Source organism: Archocentrus centrarchus, chromosome 6 (genome assembly GCF_007364275.1).
Source record: "Archocentrus centrarchus isolate MPI-CPG fArcCen1 chromosome 6, fArcCen1, whole genome shotgun sequence".
Taxonomy (NCBI): domain Eukaryota; kingdom Metazoa; phylum Chordata; class Actinopteri; order Cichliformes; family Cichlidae; genus Archocentrus; species Archocentrus centrarchus.
In genome coordinates, this window is record NC_044351.1 from 18,262,162 (window position 1) to 18,278,305 (window position 16,144).

Here is a 16,144-nt window from a genome sequence, read left to right on the forward strand (position 1 = left end):
TCCACACCCCAGCAAGAGGAATTCTCAGCACCCCTGTGTCCAACCCCCTCCACCTTCCTCCTACTGCTGGCGCTACAGCAGATGGCCCTGTCACTCTAGACCATGTGTCCCTTCAGGAATTATGTTCTGCCCTAGGCAAACCGTCCCAAGGTCACTACAGCTCCTAGCAATCTACCTTTACACTAAACCTCACTCAAGGACCAACTACAAGTGTGACATCACAAACTTCTGTAGAGTTAAAAACATCCTAAGGGAGTCTCACACATGCAGCTATGAACTGCAGCACCGTTTTGTGAGCAGCTTCTATCCAAACATTAAAGAAGCGTCTGTCTTATGGTGCTCTTAGTTTCAATTCCTATTGGGAGTCCTTATGGAGACTCACATGTGGCCCCAGAACCCCCCACCCCTCATCTCATCGTCAGCAACTGATGCTTAGAATAGTTCACAAAGTCTGACATGTTACTGGGCTTGGGTTTCAGCTGCATAGCCCCCTGCAAAACATCAATGGGATCAAAGTTTTGGCGTCTGTGTAGTAGCTTTCTCTCCTTCGATGCCCCTTTTCTCTCACAAGGACAGAAACGGGCCAACGGGCTGGAAACTTTTCCTCAAAAAAGTTTCCAGTACCCACACGGCACAATTTGTAAGTGCATCACTGTATCTAAACACATGGATCAATGATAATAGATTGTTAATTCATTAAAGGCAATAAAGATCAAACCAATCACTCACAGCTTGTAGCTACAGCAATATATTTAACATTTCAGATAACAGTTAACTTGAACATGTACGGTGTACATCAAAAAATACAATCTTAAGACAAGAAAATCTGAAAAGTTAGAAAACATCCTTTGTCATCATTTCTAAGTGCACACCAAGTTAAAGTGTCTCTATTATACTTTATGGTTTCCACTATCCTTCAATTAATCAGATTTAGTGCATGTAAATGGTTTGCAAACCTAAAGAGGTTTTTTTCTCTCCTTCAGAAAACGTGGCGGTTAAACTACCAGAAATGCCTCATTTGTAACGTAGGCTTTTCTTCTGTGACTTATCTATGTCACTATGTAACACACAGGCATGATTACCTGCCTGATGGGTAATTTAGCCTTCAAAAAAGTTATTGGAGCTGACTTAATTACACCCATAGTCCACCATCATTTCATGGGAAATCACAGAATAACTCCTGGTACGATACTATAACGATGGTCCCACAATGCAGTGACTGTGAGACAATCCTCTGAAGTATTACAATATCTGTATAATTAAAAAAACAAAACAAAAAACACCTAAAAAGGGGTTAAAAAAAAAAAAGGAGTATGGATTATGTATTTAAGCACTGTGGTGTCAGTGCATATCTTATTATTATTACTAGCCTGTGGTGCTTTTTCAAAGTCTTTGTTCCGTATTTAGTGGTGACTCAAACAAAATTCTGTTGCAGATACAAATTTTGGTGATTGTTAAATTACTTAAAGATAGGGTACGTTGAATGTGACGTGAAACAAACCCAGATGGAGAACATAACCTCACATTCAGAATGAAGATTGGAAAATCAATAGAATTGGGATTTATAATAAATATTTTTGAAAAATGTATAGCTGTTAATGATCACAGTATGTGATCATGTTCATGCAAAGTTTTGTTGAGATTGGCCCACCCGTTAAGGAGGGGATAGAGTACCTACAGACATACACAGATACATAAGCTATGATCATTATAGTAAGTAATGTCATAATTCAATGTCATGATTTAGCTCCCTGTGAGTTTCTGTAACTTACACTTAAATTAGCTCCAGCACAAAGTTAAAATATAAAATGTAAAATGCAGTGATGCGAGAAGTTCCATGGTTCAAATCTCCCTTTCTTTCTGTGTGGAGTGTGTATGCTTTCCCTGGGTCTGTGTAGGCTCTCTCTAGCTACTCTGGTTTCCTCCCACAGTCCAAAGATATGCAAATTAGGTTAACTGATGAGCCCCCAGATGAGCTGGGGAGAGGGAGGTCTGGGCTTCTCTGCTTAGGCTGCTGCCCCCGCCCTGGATAAGTGAGTTAACTGATGATTCTAACCTGGCCATAGGTGTGAATGTGAACGTGAATGGTTGCCTAACTCTACGTCTCAGCCCTCTGCCTGTGTCCCCTGCCTTATGTTGCATGACACCTGGGAAAGGTTCCAGGGCACCCTGAATAGGATAAGCTGTTAGGAAAATGAACAAATAGATAGATGGACTCGAGTTTCAATAACTGTAGTACAAGAGGAAATCACAATATATGCTGTATTAATAATATTTTATCCCACCCTTATCAGCCCAAGCTCACGTTTGCATCTCTCCTGTGTTTCTTTGTAACACAGCAGATTCCCAATAAATCTGTTCTCACAAAAGCCGGTGAGACTAATGTAAACTTTTCAAGTCACTCTGCAGCCTGCTGCTCTTCACTGCTAAAATCCTGATAACATCAACACTGCGTGACAAAATTACCATTCACATAAGTCAGAGCTATTGTTTAATTCATATTTACATGTAAAAATGGTCATTCAAAAAAAGTCAGAAGTCACAAAATGTCTTTTGCTTTTCATTTTCTTAAGCTTTTCATTAGCAGTCGACAGCCCTTTGAAGGGCCACACTGGTTATGTACATATCCAACTTTGCCTCACTTTCATCATTCTAACCAGCCAATCAGAGGCTTTGGACCTTAAAAAGACAGGGTGCTAAAATGGAGCATTTCAGATAGTGGAGTGGCAATATTAAAAAAAAAATGTGTTTCTCAACATTAAAGCATGTAAACTTATTCGAGTAGAGCTTTAGGCCCTAGTAGAGCCTGGAAACAAGTATAATTTGGGCACTTTAAAAACATTTTATGATATTTGACCTACAATATCATGACACACTTAATCACAATATAGTGAAGGACGTTTTTTCTTCATTAACATTTTTACACTGAAGCTTTTCATGCATGTCAATAAATGAGGAATGCACAGAAAACGATAGATTCGTTCATCACTGTTTACAGCATCACCACAAATTGACTTCTCGGCTAAGGGACCGACAATAAGACACGTTGTAATACAAGCGACACACTGCTGAACTGTTGTTGCTGGGCCAGTGGTAAAGTCTGAATGGAATAAGTGTCCCAGCTGAGTAAATACATCTAGGGGACAGGTCTCCTCACAGGACGCCTCCATGAGTGAAGTTTTGGTAAGTCAACCAATAGTCTTCCCTGATTCTCTGTGGCAGGTGTGTTGACCACAGTGTGAACATCCAGAGGAGAGGTTAGGCCAAAACAAACTGCCAGTTTGTGAGGAGGATTTTTATACCTCTGATTACGGAGACAACAGATGTGGCCGGGTTAAACTTTAACGTATTTGCGTCTCCTTTCTTACATTTGTCCCTGAAGACATATATACAGCCGTTACAACTGGCCACCTTCCACAGTGAAGGAACGCAGCTCCACACTTCAGGGAATCGCAGGCGAGTGAAGCTCTCCAGCAGAGGGTTGTAGCACACCAGTGAGTCTCCTTCTCCTACGATAAAGATCACATCCATATGGACCGCTGCATGCATGCAGCCTGCGAACGGCAGCATGTACGGTTTGATCTGGCACTTTTGGGAGGAGGTGTCGAAGCACTGAATAAGACGGGAAGGCTTTGTGAAAAAGTCCATGTCGTTCTCCTCCCCTCCCAGCAGGTAGATGGTACCTCCCAGGTTAACCCCAGCAGCCCCTGACACTGCGGTGTCCAGCTGGCTGGTCTCTGTCCACATGTTGTCCCTAACTGTGTAATAGATGACGGCATTAGAGAGTGTGTCCTGCAGCGTTTTACCTCCCAGTGAGTAGATGGCATCCTCGGTGGAGACAGAGACCATGGTGTGGTGGAGGCGGTCTCTAGGCAGTGGTGCACAGCGCTCCCAGTCCATAGTGTGCATATTGCACTTCCACATGCGTCGGGGGATAGAACCCCCGACCACATATAGGTCTCCTCCATGTTTGCAGGCTGCGGTGATTTGATGACATAAACTGTTTTGGCCACTCACACTGATCGCATCGTCCTCATCACAGTGCAGCGACACGGCCAGAGAGTGAGTCCTCGTTTCCTCTTTCCCAATCAGGTAAATATGGACATTCTCACCAATTTCCTGGACATGGAGAAGAAAAGGGAACATCAGCAATACAAATCTTTAAAAAAAAAAAAATTAGCAAAAAAATGTTTCAAAAAACTCCATATAAGAGAAAATTACCTTAAGATTTTCTTGGAGGATGCAAGCAAACTCCTCTCGCTCAACTTTATTGTGATTTATCCATGACTCAATGGCTACTGTTGGATTCTGAGAGCTTGGAACGCCATCTGAATACAAACAAGGGATTTTAAAAAAAATTTAAACATGCAAAAATAAATAATCATGAGCACAGTAATCGCAAATAAAATGAGGTATTCATACAACCTAAACTAAGGCATAAAATAAAATAGCCTTTACTCTGTCTTCTTAAAAGGCTTTCTTACATCAGTAGGAAGCAAAATATGAATAAATTTGGTGTGCTCATGTGTATTTTTGTGCACATATCTGCATGTTTAAGTGTGCTAGTGAAAGAGCCGGTGTGTTTTTATAAGCCTTTAAAGAAGCATGAAGAAAAGCGAGCATATCAACATTCTCTGGGGTTTTCCTGCTTAAGACAAGAAAATCTGTTTCCTGCTGCCTAAAATTGTGATGGTGTACATGTTAACGATTCATGTTAATAATTAATGATAATAATACCTCAATAACAGCCCCAGGTCAATGGCTCAGAGTTTTACTGGCTCCATGTATATTTTTACTGGCCTATGGAAAAAAAAAATCCATCCATCCATTTTCTTCCACTTAACCGGGTCGCGGGGGCAGCAGCCTAAGCAGAGAAGCCCAGAACTCCCCACCTCCAGATCATCCAATCATCCAGGGGCGACCCCAAGGTGTTCCCAAGCCAGCCGAGAAATATAATCTCTCCAGCGTGTCTTGGCTCTGCCCTGGGGCTTCCTCCTGGTAGGACATGCTTGGAACACCTCACCCAAGAGGCGCCAAGGAGGCATCCTAGTCAGGTGCCTGAACCACCTCAACTGACTCCTCCCAATGTGGAGCACTCCCTCTGGTCCCTCTTCTTAAATATGGGGACCGCCTCCCCTGTCTGCCAATCTAGTGGCACCCCCATATCGCCACGCGATGTTGCAGAGGCGTGTCAACCAAGACAACCCTACAAAATCCAGAGCCTTTCAGGAACTCATCGTGAATCTCGTCCACCCCAGGGGCCCTGACATCAAGGAAATGTTTAACCACCTCAGTGACCTCACCCCCAGTGATGGGCGAGTCGCCCCCCTCATCCCCAGACTCTGCTTCCACTACAGAAGGTGTCAGTGGGATTAAGGAGGTCCTCAAAGTATTCCTTCCACCACCCAACAATAGCCTCAGTAGAAGTCAGCAGCGCCCAACCCACACTATAGACCGTGTGAGTAGAGCACTGCTCTCCTCTCCTGAGTCACCTGCTGGTTTGCTAGAATCACCTCAAAGCCATCCAACAATCTTTTTCCATGGCCTCACCGAACTCCTCCCACTGGCCAAAGGCCAACCAAGCCCGATAGGACTCCTCCTTAAGCTTGATGGCTCCCTTTACGTCTGGTGACCACCACTGGGTTCAGGGATTACCACTACATCAGGCACCAACCACCTTGCAGCCACAGCTCTGAGCAGCAGCCTCAACAATGGAGGTGTAGAATATGGTCCATTCAGACTCAATGTCCTCAGCCTCCCTCGGAATGCTGTCTATAGTTCTGCCGGAGGTGGGAGTTGAAGATCTCCCAGGCTGGGGCTTCTGCCAGGCTTTCCCAGCGCTTTCCCTCACTATACGTTTAGTGCGCCAGGCCTGTCCAGCATCCTCCCCACCACCTCACCACCAGGTGGTGATCAGTTGACAGCTCAGCTCCTCTCTTCACCCGAGTGTCTAGAACATACGGCCGCAGAAAAATCCAGGATTTTTCACAATCAGATTATTTGAGTTATTCCATGAATCACTGCAGCCTTAATCCAAAGAATATCAAGGGGAATTTTTTTAAAATTAGTTCATCAGACACAGTGTATACATACTTATTATTAAAGACAACCTACCTTCAAGAATATCTTACATATGGATCTATCAATTGTGAAACTGAAAGCCAATACTAATACCTGTGTTTAAAATAATTAGCCCTTCTCAACAGCTGTTATTCATATTTTTATTTGATTAGTTTGCCTTTGTTATTATGCATTCATCTTTTTTTTTTTTGTGAAGTGCAACAAAAGAATCCTAATTATATATTTTTTTAAAAATGTGCAAAATGCTGGTTAGTCTGGCACCTGGTGACAGAGAAGCCAAGTGTGATACCTTTTATGATGTCCAACAGCAGACAAAGAGGCAGATTTAGAAACTCTTCAGTCTGGTGCAGTTGTGCCAGGTGGATTTTAGCACAGTGCTTCGCTGCAGTATACAACTCCTGATCACTGTGTCTGTCTGCAAGCCACATCACCTGGACAAAAAAAGGGATTACTCGCATTCCAAGAACTGTGAGACACTGTGTTAAAACAAAATAAAACAAATCAGCAAGTCACCTGTAAGCAGTTCTTGACTTCCACTGTGCGGGAGAGGAAGCGTGAGCATTCTTCAAACAGAGCAGTCAGTTGGTACATGTCTGCCATCTCATAGGTGTCCTGCAGGTCCTCCACCCTCAATTTAATGGTACCATGGTAGATGTAGTCAATCAGCAGCTGGAAGACAGTAGCGCTGACATCCTTAAGCTCAATAGTGCGGTTGTGGGACTCTTTAAGGTTGGAGGTAAACATGGAGCGGAAGTAGCTGCTCTGCGCCGAGAGCACCAAGCGGTGCAGGTTAAACTCTTTGCCGTCAACGTTAATGGTGACATCAGCAAACAGGCCGTCCTCCAGGCACAGATCCATGATGCTCTTCACCACTCGACTCGAGTGGGAGCGGTCCGTGAAGGTGTATCCCAGGAAGTAGTTTTCCTCACCCACAGATCCCCCGACACTGAGGCCACCCTCCTCACTGGACTCCATCTTTGCTGCTCGCCTTTTTGAAAGTAACAACGATCAACATGTATACACAGATGTCAGTATATGTTTAGTACATCTAGGTAAAACTAATATGACTGTGTGATAAATCTTCTCTTCCATAAGCTTCAATTTTCAGTGAATGTTACTGGAGAATGAATCTATATGAGTATATAACAGATAAGATCAACAATCTTTTTTTTTTTAATTCTAATTTATAGATAAAAAATTAGCAGAATATTTTGGTGGGAAAACTCTTGCACTCTTAATTATTTTGGCATAAAATTCAAGACTGGTTATTAGGAATCTTATGATAACATGAATGTAAATGATTCTAACACATTTAATGTATAACTATTTTAACAAATACCATATACACACTTACAAATAAAAAGTCTTTCAGTGTGTTTACACATAATCTTGCCAACTATTTTAAGCAGCTGTCATATGTAGGAAAAAATAAATGAGGGGCACAAACAAAATTTACACATCTTTCTCTCAGTCTTTGCTTTTTTTTTTAATGTTTCATGCCTTAATCTATTGTGCTGTTTATTACGCGACTGTTTTATTGTGTACCATTTTTTCCTGCGTGTAATAATCATTTTGCCAGTCACTTGAGATCGACCGTGCATTTACACAACCATTAAATGCACTCTACCCTTAATTTCTGTATCCCCCAGCTTGTACTGTAAATCTTTTTCGCCAAACTACTAAGCGTCATTTGATAAATGTTTCTAAAATGTCTCGAACATCATTAATTTAGCGAGTTAATTCACAAACAAGCAAAATCAACGAGTGCCAATAACATGCCAGCTGCTCAAAAGCTCTATTATGATGCACTAATAAAACGCTTCAGGTACATTATTTTTAAGTTCATTCACATGGCAGGATGCTAAGATTACTGAGTTACAGCGTTAATCATATTAGCTGTGTTGAGTTCACGATTATGATTAGCTAGCATTAGCACGTACAGTAGCTAGCAGGCTACTGTCGCCTGGAGCACAAATTCAACTGTAAAATTGTGTCGGCTGAGTTATTACTATGACTGGCAGTGAGGCAAAATAAACGCAATGCTTGAAAGGTGACAAATAAACACGTACGGTTACCTTTTGCTCCACTACTCAACTCAACTAAACTGCTCACCGGAAGTAAATAAACTTTTTCAGCGAGCAAATGTAACACATTCACCGGCACCAAGTGGTGCTACTGCGCCCATGTGGTGAAGCTGTGTTACTGCGGTTTCTGCAACTCCCAATCAGATGTTTCCCAACGCCTGCGAGACAAGTTACAAAACATTAAAAAAAAAAACTCAAATTAAATATTTAGACTCAAAAGTATTTAAAACTAATAAAACAAAGCCACAGGATTTACACCTGTTCAACTGCTTGTTGACACAAATCTTGCTGAGCATCAGAATGAGGAAGAAAGGTGATTTAAGTGGCTTTGAAGGTGGTATGTTGTTGGTGCCAAAACAGGCTGATCCGAGTATTCCAGAAACTGATGATCTGCTGGGATTTTCCCACACAGCCTTTCTCGACCTTGTTGAATCTATGCCATGAAGAAATAAGGCAGTTCTGAAGTGTGTCCAGCCTGGGACTAGCAAGGTGTACGTGATAAAATGTCAGGTGAGTGTAGTTTATGTGTTTCTCTTCATTTGTCTGATAATTTTTTTGTTAATGCTGCTGGGGATTTAAATTTGTGTCTGGTGAGAGATAAAGATCTCTCTCACCAGCATGGAGTAGGGGACCGGATGTGAATCTGTCTGTTGGCTTCGTATGGGTGGCACGCTTCTCGAATCAAAGCTTGGAAGTTTGTCCATTTCTTCTTTTTCTTCTTCCTCTTCCCTTTAGGGGTTGCCACAGTGGGTCATCTGCCTCCATCTCAGCCCATCCCTAGCATTCTCCTTTGTCACACCAACCTTCTGCCTGTTCTCCCTCACAACATCCATGAATCTTCTCCATGGTCTTCCTCTTTTCCTCCTGCCTGGCAGCTTCATTTTCAACATCTCTTGTCCAGTATATCCACTCTCCCTCTTCTGCACATGTCCAAACCGTATCAGCTATGCCTCGCTAACTTTATCTCCAAACCTGAGCTGTGCCTCTGATGTACTCATTTCCAATCCTGTCCATCCTGGTCAGTATCACTACCATCTTGTAAACCTTTTTCACTCTTGCTGCTATCCTTCTCTCACAAATCACCCCTGACACTCATCTCCATCCACTCCACCCTGCCTGTACTCTCTTCTTCACCTCTGTTGTCCACGGTCCATTGTTTTGAATGGTTGACCCCGGGTATTTAAAGTCATCTACTCTGACTACATCTACTCCTTGCAGTTTCACTGTTACACGCATCTCCCTCTCATTCACACATGTATTCTGTGTTTGTTTTACTGCGAGGAGTTTGCACATATACTCAATATTAAATCATGCCTAAGCTTACCAAACTGGTGAGGTTTTCAGTGCATGTGTATTTCATCCAGTTGCATTTTTTAACAAAGTGGTGAGCTCTGACATCTTGAATGAAGATCATCCACCCAGTGAATTCCTGCATAAAAGATTGTGAATGAGTGCATTAATTCTGGTTACATGCACAGAGTTGACTTGCGTTGATTTCATTGCAGTTTCTTTATATTTTGTCTTTTTCCATGCAATACTTTAATATTGTGTGTTAAAGTATTGCCTTTTTTGATGTTTATGCTGAAAATTTGCACAATAAAACGAGTTGCCTCTCTGAGCTCTGCTAACTGAAAGCTTTTTGGAGGACCAGCATTTCTAACCATTTCTGTCTGCTCTGCATCACAGCCAACTGGCTTTTGGTCCTTTTTTCCAAGTTGGAAAAATGCAAGGTATTCAGTCTAAGCTGTGTCTGTCTGGAGTCACAGAAGAGTAGTAGGAAGAGTGGAGGTGAGGAGATGATGGTGTATTATCTGCCGATAATAATCAAAAGAAGAATGACCGAGGGTTCCCAGCTGAATATCGTCCTCCGGGTCATTTTGTGGCTTTGCTTTGAGCAGGTGCTGCGAGGTGAGTAAAAACAGAAGGTCAGCTGACATGGCCGCGATGAAAAGAGAAAAAATTTAATGTTGCCATTAAAAGCTGCATGCAGTGCAGTATGTATCAAAATGGCATCACAGGAGTTAATGTGAACCCTGACCTTTTGTCAGCACTGACTCATTTTGTTCACATTGTTGTTAAACTTTAGTGTTTCCTTGTTTAGATGTGGCTGCAGGCATAAATCCAACTGAGACAACTGACTCATCGAACCTGTTGTATGAGGTACTTTTCTTTCCTTTTCTTAAGGCTACACTTCAGTAACCTGAACACTGGGAATAACCGATGAATATTTGTTTTCTCCCCCATGCAGCTTTTGCTGGGTGGGGTGGAGTTCGATCGGGACAACAACATCGTCCTGCTCGACAAAGAAATGGCGTCAATGAGGCAGGGGCGAGCTTTTCTGTCTCAGATCAATGACAACGTTCCAAGAAGTCTGAGCTCCATGGAGCAGATGGTGGACGCACTGGAGGGCCAGAGGAGCAGACCGCTGGCACAGCTTCAGTTTGAAAATCTTGTGCTGAGCATGGTGTACTCTGCGCACCAGGTTTCGCATCAGGAGAGGAAGGAGGAACAAGAGGCCTGGGGTGGAGTTCTCCTTAAGCTGGCAAACATCACGGTACATGAACTGCGAGGGAATTACTTCTTCATGTATACTTAATGCTCATGTATAAAACAAAGTTGCATGCAATTAATCACTTGCCTTAAATCTTGCTGCAATGTGTATTCATAATTAATTTGTGGTCAAAGATTGACTCAGCCATATATGAAATAAGCATCTTTATTTTCATAGAGTAAAAAAAAACTGCTCTTGAACAGGTTTATAAAACAAAAATAAGACATTTTTAAACATGCAGACAATCCCTGAACATGGTGACACAGTATCAAAGGAATATACAGTATATAAACAAGGATTTTTAAGACCCTGACTCTTTTACACTTTACTTCTTCCTCATCTGTGATTGTTTTTGCTTAGGGCAGCCGCTCTTGGTTTTACTCTCCGTTTCTTCCAGTGAAGCTAGTTTTTTCTTAAGCTTTGCATCCGCAGCAGGACCCCTCCGGCCCCTGCTGGAGTGCGGCTGACTCCTCCGCAGCCCTCTCAAAACTGAGGTTGAAGTTCCCTCCTGCGGCATGTGCCGATCACTCATCAGTGACTCATCCCGGTCCCAGACCAGCACCGTTATACCTGGGAATGAGCAGGATACACCTTTAGTGAGAAGTAAATAAATTCCTATTAATAATGCACAGTACTTCTCAGAGCGCTCACCCATGCCAGATCCAATTGCATCGCCCATCGGGTTGAATTTGTTGACCTGTAAAAACAGAAGCCACGGTCTTTAAAAATTAATAATAAAAAAAAAAAAAGTTCACATTTATGATGTTTATGATGAAATAATACTCACAGATTTGATCCCTGAAGCGGAGGGATCGTACAGCTGACACACGAGCTCTGCTGTGTTGGAGTCAAAGATGTCGATGGTCCTCAGATCACCGGTGCTGATGCGGTCATCGGGGTAACGCCCGGCCACAATTAAGTCATACACAGGATGCCATGTGGCCTGCAGCACAATTAAAACAGAAAAATCTATGCATGAAAATGTGAACATTTCTCAAACTAATTCTTACACCCATTTGGATATAGATGGCAAACGCTTTTAGGAATTTAGCTGGTCTAAATGTATCATTTGATTTTTACAGAGATCTTTGAAAAATCGTGGTCATGAAATTTTTCAGTGTTATTGATTGGTAATTAAATGGCAGTAAAGTGGATGCCTGTTCAATCATGAATTGAGGTTTCTATCCATCTTCTTCTGCAGTCTCTCAGGAGATGTTACCAAAGCTTCTGGAATAGCCTTCCCAAAGCCCCGACCTCAACTCCACTGAAAATTTGTGTGCTATGCTTAAAAGTCTGTTCCACACCAGGAAACCAACCAATTTAAATTAACTCTGCCAATTCTGCCAAGAAAATTGGTCAAATATCCAACCAGAATCACGGCAGAAGTTTGTTGATGGTTACTAAACGTGTCTGGAGGTGCAAATTGACATTTAACCAAATATTAGTGGAGGTGTATGTATATATTTGAGCCTATATGTATACTTTTGAGCTTGTGTGAATCACAGAAAATCCAAAATAAATTCAAACTCGCGCAACCAATGCTTTGCTTTCTAAAGTCATTAAAGATGTATGCTGTACAATCATGACATTTCCGCCTATGATGAATGTATGCAAACTTTTGAGCACAACTGCATATGTCTGTAGATACGCACACTTAGAGACAAACCAAACCTTGATGGGTGTGAGGTGCTGAAACTGCCTGTGCGGGTGCTGAATGATGTGTTGAGGCTTCGACCAGTCGGAAGACGAGTAGACGCGGATCTCGTCGTGCTGATCTGTCGTGAGCAGCTTGGAGCAGTCCAGAGGGTTGAAATAGGCTGCGAGGAGACAAGAACATCTCCATCAAAATGTCTTGCAGATCTTTTAGGTTTGGAACTTAGAAGTCTATCAAAAAAAACCATTATATACATTTAGAAAACTGAACAGACTTAACATTCTGAACATTCCCCGTAAGAGTCCCTGGGAGGGTTAAGAGAGAGGAGATCCAGCATAAAAAAAATAAAAAAAAATCTGCCAAATCAAATATGCGGATCCACCTTCTGTGGTGACCCCTAATGAATCAGGGAGCAGCCAAAAGCAGCGTTATAAAACGTAAGATCAACAGTCAGGACAAGTTGCAAATAAAAATGACCCAAAGCCTGCACACTGCTGCATTTTGTTTAGGAAAATCTTTAAAAATGTAAAACATTTAAAGTAGTAAGAATGAGAGGTTTGTCTATAAGAAAGTGTTACCTGAGTTGACGGCTCTCTCGTGAGGCATTTCATAGAGGAAGCTTTTCTTGTCCTTGATGCTCCTCAGGTCCCAAAGCTTTACCGTGTGGTCAACCGAGGCCGTCGCCAGCAGCCAGTCGCATCTGGAGTTGAACTCTGCGTGGGTCACTTTGGCTTTGTGCAATTTGTCGCTGAAAATCTGAAACATCAAAACAGAGTAAAGCAATTAACATTAAATTTCTCAGGAGATGTTACCAAAGCTTCTGGAATAGAGTAGCTTCCAGAAGCTTAAAGAGTAGCTTAAGAGAAGGTTCGTGGATGTAGTGAAGGAGGACATGCATAGGGATGGTGTGACAGGGGAGGATGTTGCTAGGGACAGGGTGAGATGGAGGCAGATGATCCGGTTTGGTGACCCCTAAAGGGAGCAGCTGAAAGAAGAAGGGTCTTTAAAAACATGCTGTGCTTCGCACAAGAAAGATGACGGATCCTTTAATTAATCAACAACATTGAAAGTCAAATTATTAATATCTCTTTGTGCACTAAAGTGATCCTCTTCATTAAGGAAGAAGCACACGCACCTTTTGGCCATCCAAACCCAGAAGTAAAAGCTGTCCCACGTTGTCTCCTGTCACGAGCATCTGTCGGCTTACAGACACGTCAACGCAGCAGTACCAAAAACTACGAAAGAAAAAGAAGATACTGAAAATGGAAAATGGCACATGAATGATTTTTAAAAAAATAATACCCAAAATAATATATTCCATGTGGCTTTAATTCAAAATAAGATGTAATCTAATATGACACATCAACAAAAGACATTTTATTTGCACAGTGCTCTCACTATCTCTAAATTTTCATTCACCTCTACTGATGTCTACCTATGCACACAGCCATGCTTTTTGAAACCTGAGTGCAGAGAGATCATCTCTGTGGAGAGGAATTCAGTTTGGTTTGTGCTGCTCACAACTTTGACTAATTACATTTAGAATTAAAGAAAAAAATTTAAATGCAGAACCTGCTCCAGTTACTCTTCATCTGAAATCTACTGATTATTGAACTCTCTACTGAAGTCACGTAGGACCGTTTTTCCCAAAACAGCGACAAGAAGCTAGATTTAGAAAACGGCATCTCTTCCCTGAGAAGAAAGGTGGGGGTCTGCCTTCAGCGTCACTTCTCTGTCTGCCGACAAGATTTTGGAAAAACTACCAAGAAGGTGACTGAATGTTCCAAAGCTATCCAGAGTAATGCAGACATTACTGAATTTATTCAATACTGTGAGCACCACAAAACTCTGTCCCCCCTGTGGCTACGGTGTGGCAGCAGGAATACTACTAACAGTGCCATAACTATATATGGCCAAAACTACCTGCAGAAACAGTAGAGGCAAGTGAAAAACCTTTATTTTATTTTATTATAATGCCGAGCATCAGTCTTCTTTGCAGTTTTCTCACCAAACATTGTGGTGATCATGGCCACAGTCTTGAGTTCTGGACAAAACGGTGGGTGCGCAGCCCTCAAAGCTCTGCATGGTCAGTGTGCCCTCGCCAGAGGCCACATAGACTCTGGAAAAGTCCGTGGGGCAAAACTTCATCCCTCCGATAGAGTCTCCTGCTCCGTTCTGCGCACACAAATGCAAATGCAGGCCTATCATCGGGCAGCAGTTATTACTACAACTACTACACAAATGTTCAAACCAGTAAAGGCCACCTGATTAGTGATCCCTCGAGGGATCACTAAACTCTCTGTAAGAAGACTGATGCTAGACTAGGCCTGAAACCTCGAACCCTATTTGATTTTAGCTCACGGGAAAAAAAAGTGGACACTTGGTCTTACTTCAGTTCGTCTGTGCTGGTAAACACTGTTAGCGTTGTCCCACTGAAATCTCGAAGTGCTGTCGTACCCCCCATAGATGAGGTGAACAGCTGAGTGGGATTTAACTGGTTAAACTTCATGTCTGTCACTGAGTCTCCAGCCCCCATCTAACCAGAGAACCAATAACAGTGTGTCTCATCAGTTACAGCTACACTCTGAAATACATCTGTCCTCTGGTAAAATAAGGCTGCATACTCTAAAATCAGTATGCTGAATACCTCATACTGTTGAGCAAAACAATAAAACAAACCAAGACCATAAAACAGGAACTCACCCCTTGAATAAAGGTCTTCTTTGCAGACACCTCAAAGTCCCACAGATAAATGTCTCCACCCTTGGACCCCACAGCCAGAGTGGTGGGATGTGTGGGATGCCACTCCAGGCAGGTGATCCTGCGGTCAAAGGGGCTGCTGGCACCGTGGAAATGATAGGACGACAGAGAGCGGACAAAAGGCACCTGGAGACACTGAAAGAGACAAAAGAGCTGGAGTCAGACCAGCTGACAAACTGCAGGAATAAATCCAGTAAGAGCAAACAACAGGAGATTACAGATGGACTATGACTTGTGGACTTATACATGGTCCTGTATTAGCTTTTTTTTTTTTTTTTTTTTAACTACTGATGCAACAGTGTGTGAGTATTTTGCCAGTGCCGGGGCCAGCAGCACTTTTATGCCCCAGCTCTCTCACCTGTCTCATCTGTGAGTGCAGACTCTGGCCCAGAGTGCTCTTGTAGATATAGTGCAGGATGCTCCCATCCCAAACTCTCTTCTGGACTCCTGCAGACTTGAGAGGAGGCCCTGAAAGATACACGAACCCATTCAAATGTCAGGAAGACAACATTTCCCGTGCAGTACTGTCATTGAACTGACGGTGTTGTCAGTGCTTCACACCTGAGTTGGACGTTTCGACATTTTTTTTGTCTCGTAGTTTTCTGGAGAGAGTTGGACTGGAGTCCCCCTCAGGTCTTTTCTTCACTTTACTCTTTGATCCAGCTGCAGCTGACTTAGTGGGCTTGCTTTTCATTTCTCCCTTGTAAAAAAAGCAACAGTTACTCTCCGGAACACGGACGATGATCGACCTGTCTGCACCTCTAAGGCTCATATTGATGCTTACCTGTCACGTTCAGTGCTCAACGATGCAGCTCAACAACAGGAACTTCGCCGTTTGCATAACAGGACAGTACACGTGACTGTGAATGCTGAAAATGCCCGTGTTTTGTAACTTGTTTGTGTTACAGCTGGTGAACGGTATGTGGCACTGTAGATCCACCACGAAACTCGGTGGGCGCCATGTTTGGTGTTCAGGCAGGACTACAAAGAGACGTAACGGCACCAAGCGATATA

The 16,144-nt window shown here is 42.6% G+C and overlaps 3 protein-coding genes across 4 annotated transcripts; 1 reads left to right on the forward strand and 2 right to left on the reverse strand.

Moving 5' to 3' along the window:
* Window positions 1-893: 893 nt before the first annotated feature.
* kbtbd4 (kelch repeat and BTB (POZ) domain containing 4) lies at window positions 894-8,275 on the reverse strand. Its single transcript, XM_030730572.1, has 5 exons — window positions 8,157-8,275; window positions 6,595-7,069; window positions 6,371-6,512; window positions 4,222-4,328; window positions 894-4,119 (listed from the first exon to the last, which is right to left on the reverse strand). Exons 2-5 carry the CDS (start codon window positions 7,054-7,056, stop codon window positions 3,259-3,261), a joined length of 1,572 nt encoding a protein of 523 aa, XP_030586432.1. The 5' UTR covers window positions 7,057-7,069; window positions 8,157-8,275; the 3' UTR covers window positions 894-3,258.
* A 1,684-nt stretch (window positions 8,276-9,959) lies between these two features.
* Window positions 9,960-10,781, forward strand: LOC115781983 (protein FAM180A). The gene is made up of 3 exons (XM_030731946.1): window positions 9,960-10,073; window positions 10,267-10,325; window positions 10,414-10,781. The coding sequence occupies exons 1-3, from the start codon at window positions 9,962-9,964 to the stop codon at window positions 10,759-10,761; spliced, it is 519 nt and encodes a 172-aa protein (XP_030587806.1). The 5' UTR covers window positions 9,960-9,961; the 3' UTR covers window positions 10,762-10,781.
* Window positions 10,782-10,886: 105 nt separating this feature from the next.
* ddb2 (damage-specific DNA binding protein 2) lies at window positions 10,887-16,111 on the reverse strand. Of its 2 annotated transcripts, none has more exons than XM_030731945.1 (11): window positions 15,915-16,111; window positions 15,692-15,830; window positions 15,489-15,598; window positions 15,074-15,265; window positions 14,761-14,906; window positions 13,506-13,605; window positions 12,949-13,126; window positions 12,388-12,533; window positions 11,504-11,659; window positions 11,368-11,413; window positions 10,887-11,286 (listed from the first exon to the last, which is right to left on the reverse strand). In XM_030731945.1, the coding sequence occupies exons 2-11, from the start codon at window positions 15,822-15,824 to the stop codon at window positions 11,042-11,044; spliced, it is 1,452 nt and encodes a 483-aa protein (XP_030587805.1). In that variant the 5' UTR covers window positions 15,825-15,830; window positions 15,915-16,111; the 3' UTR covers window positions 10,887-11,041. The 2 variants fall into 2 exon arrangements, with proteins under 2 accessions (XP_030587805.1, XP_030587804.1); XM_030731944.1 differs by lacking the exon at window positions 14,761-14,906 and adding an exon at window positions 14,379-14,545 and having other exon boundaries at window positions 10,888-11,286.
* Between the last annotated feature and the right edge of the window lie 33 nt (window positions 16,112-16,144).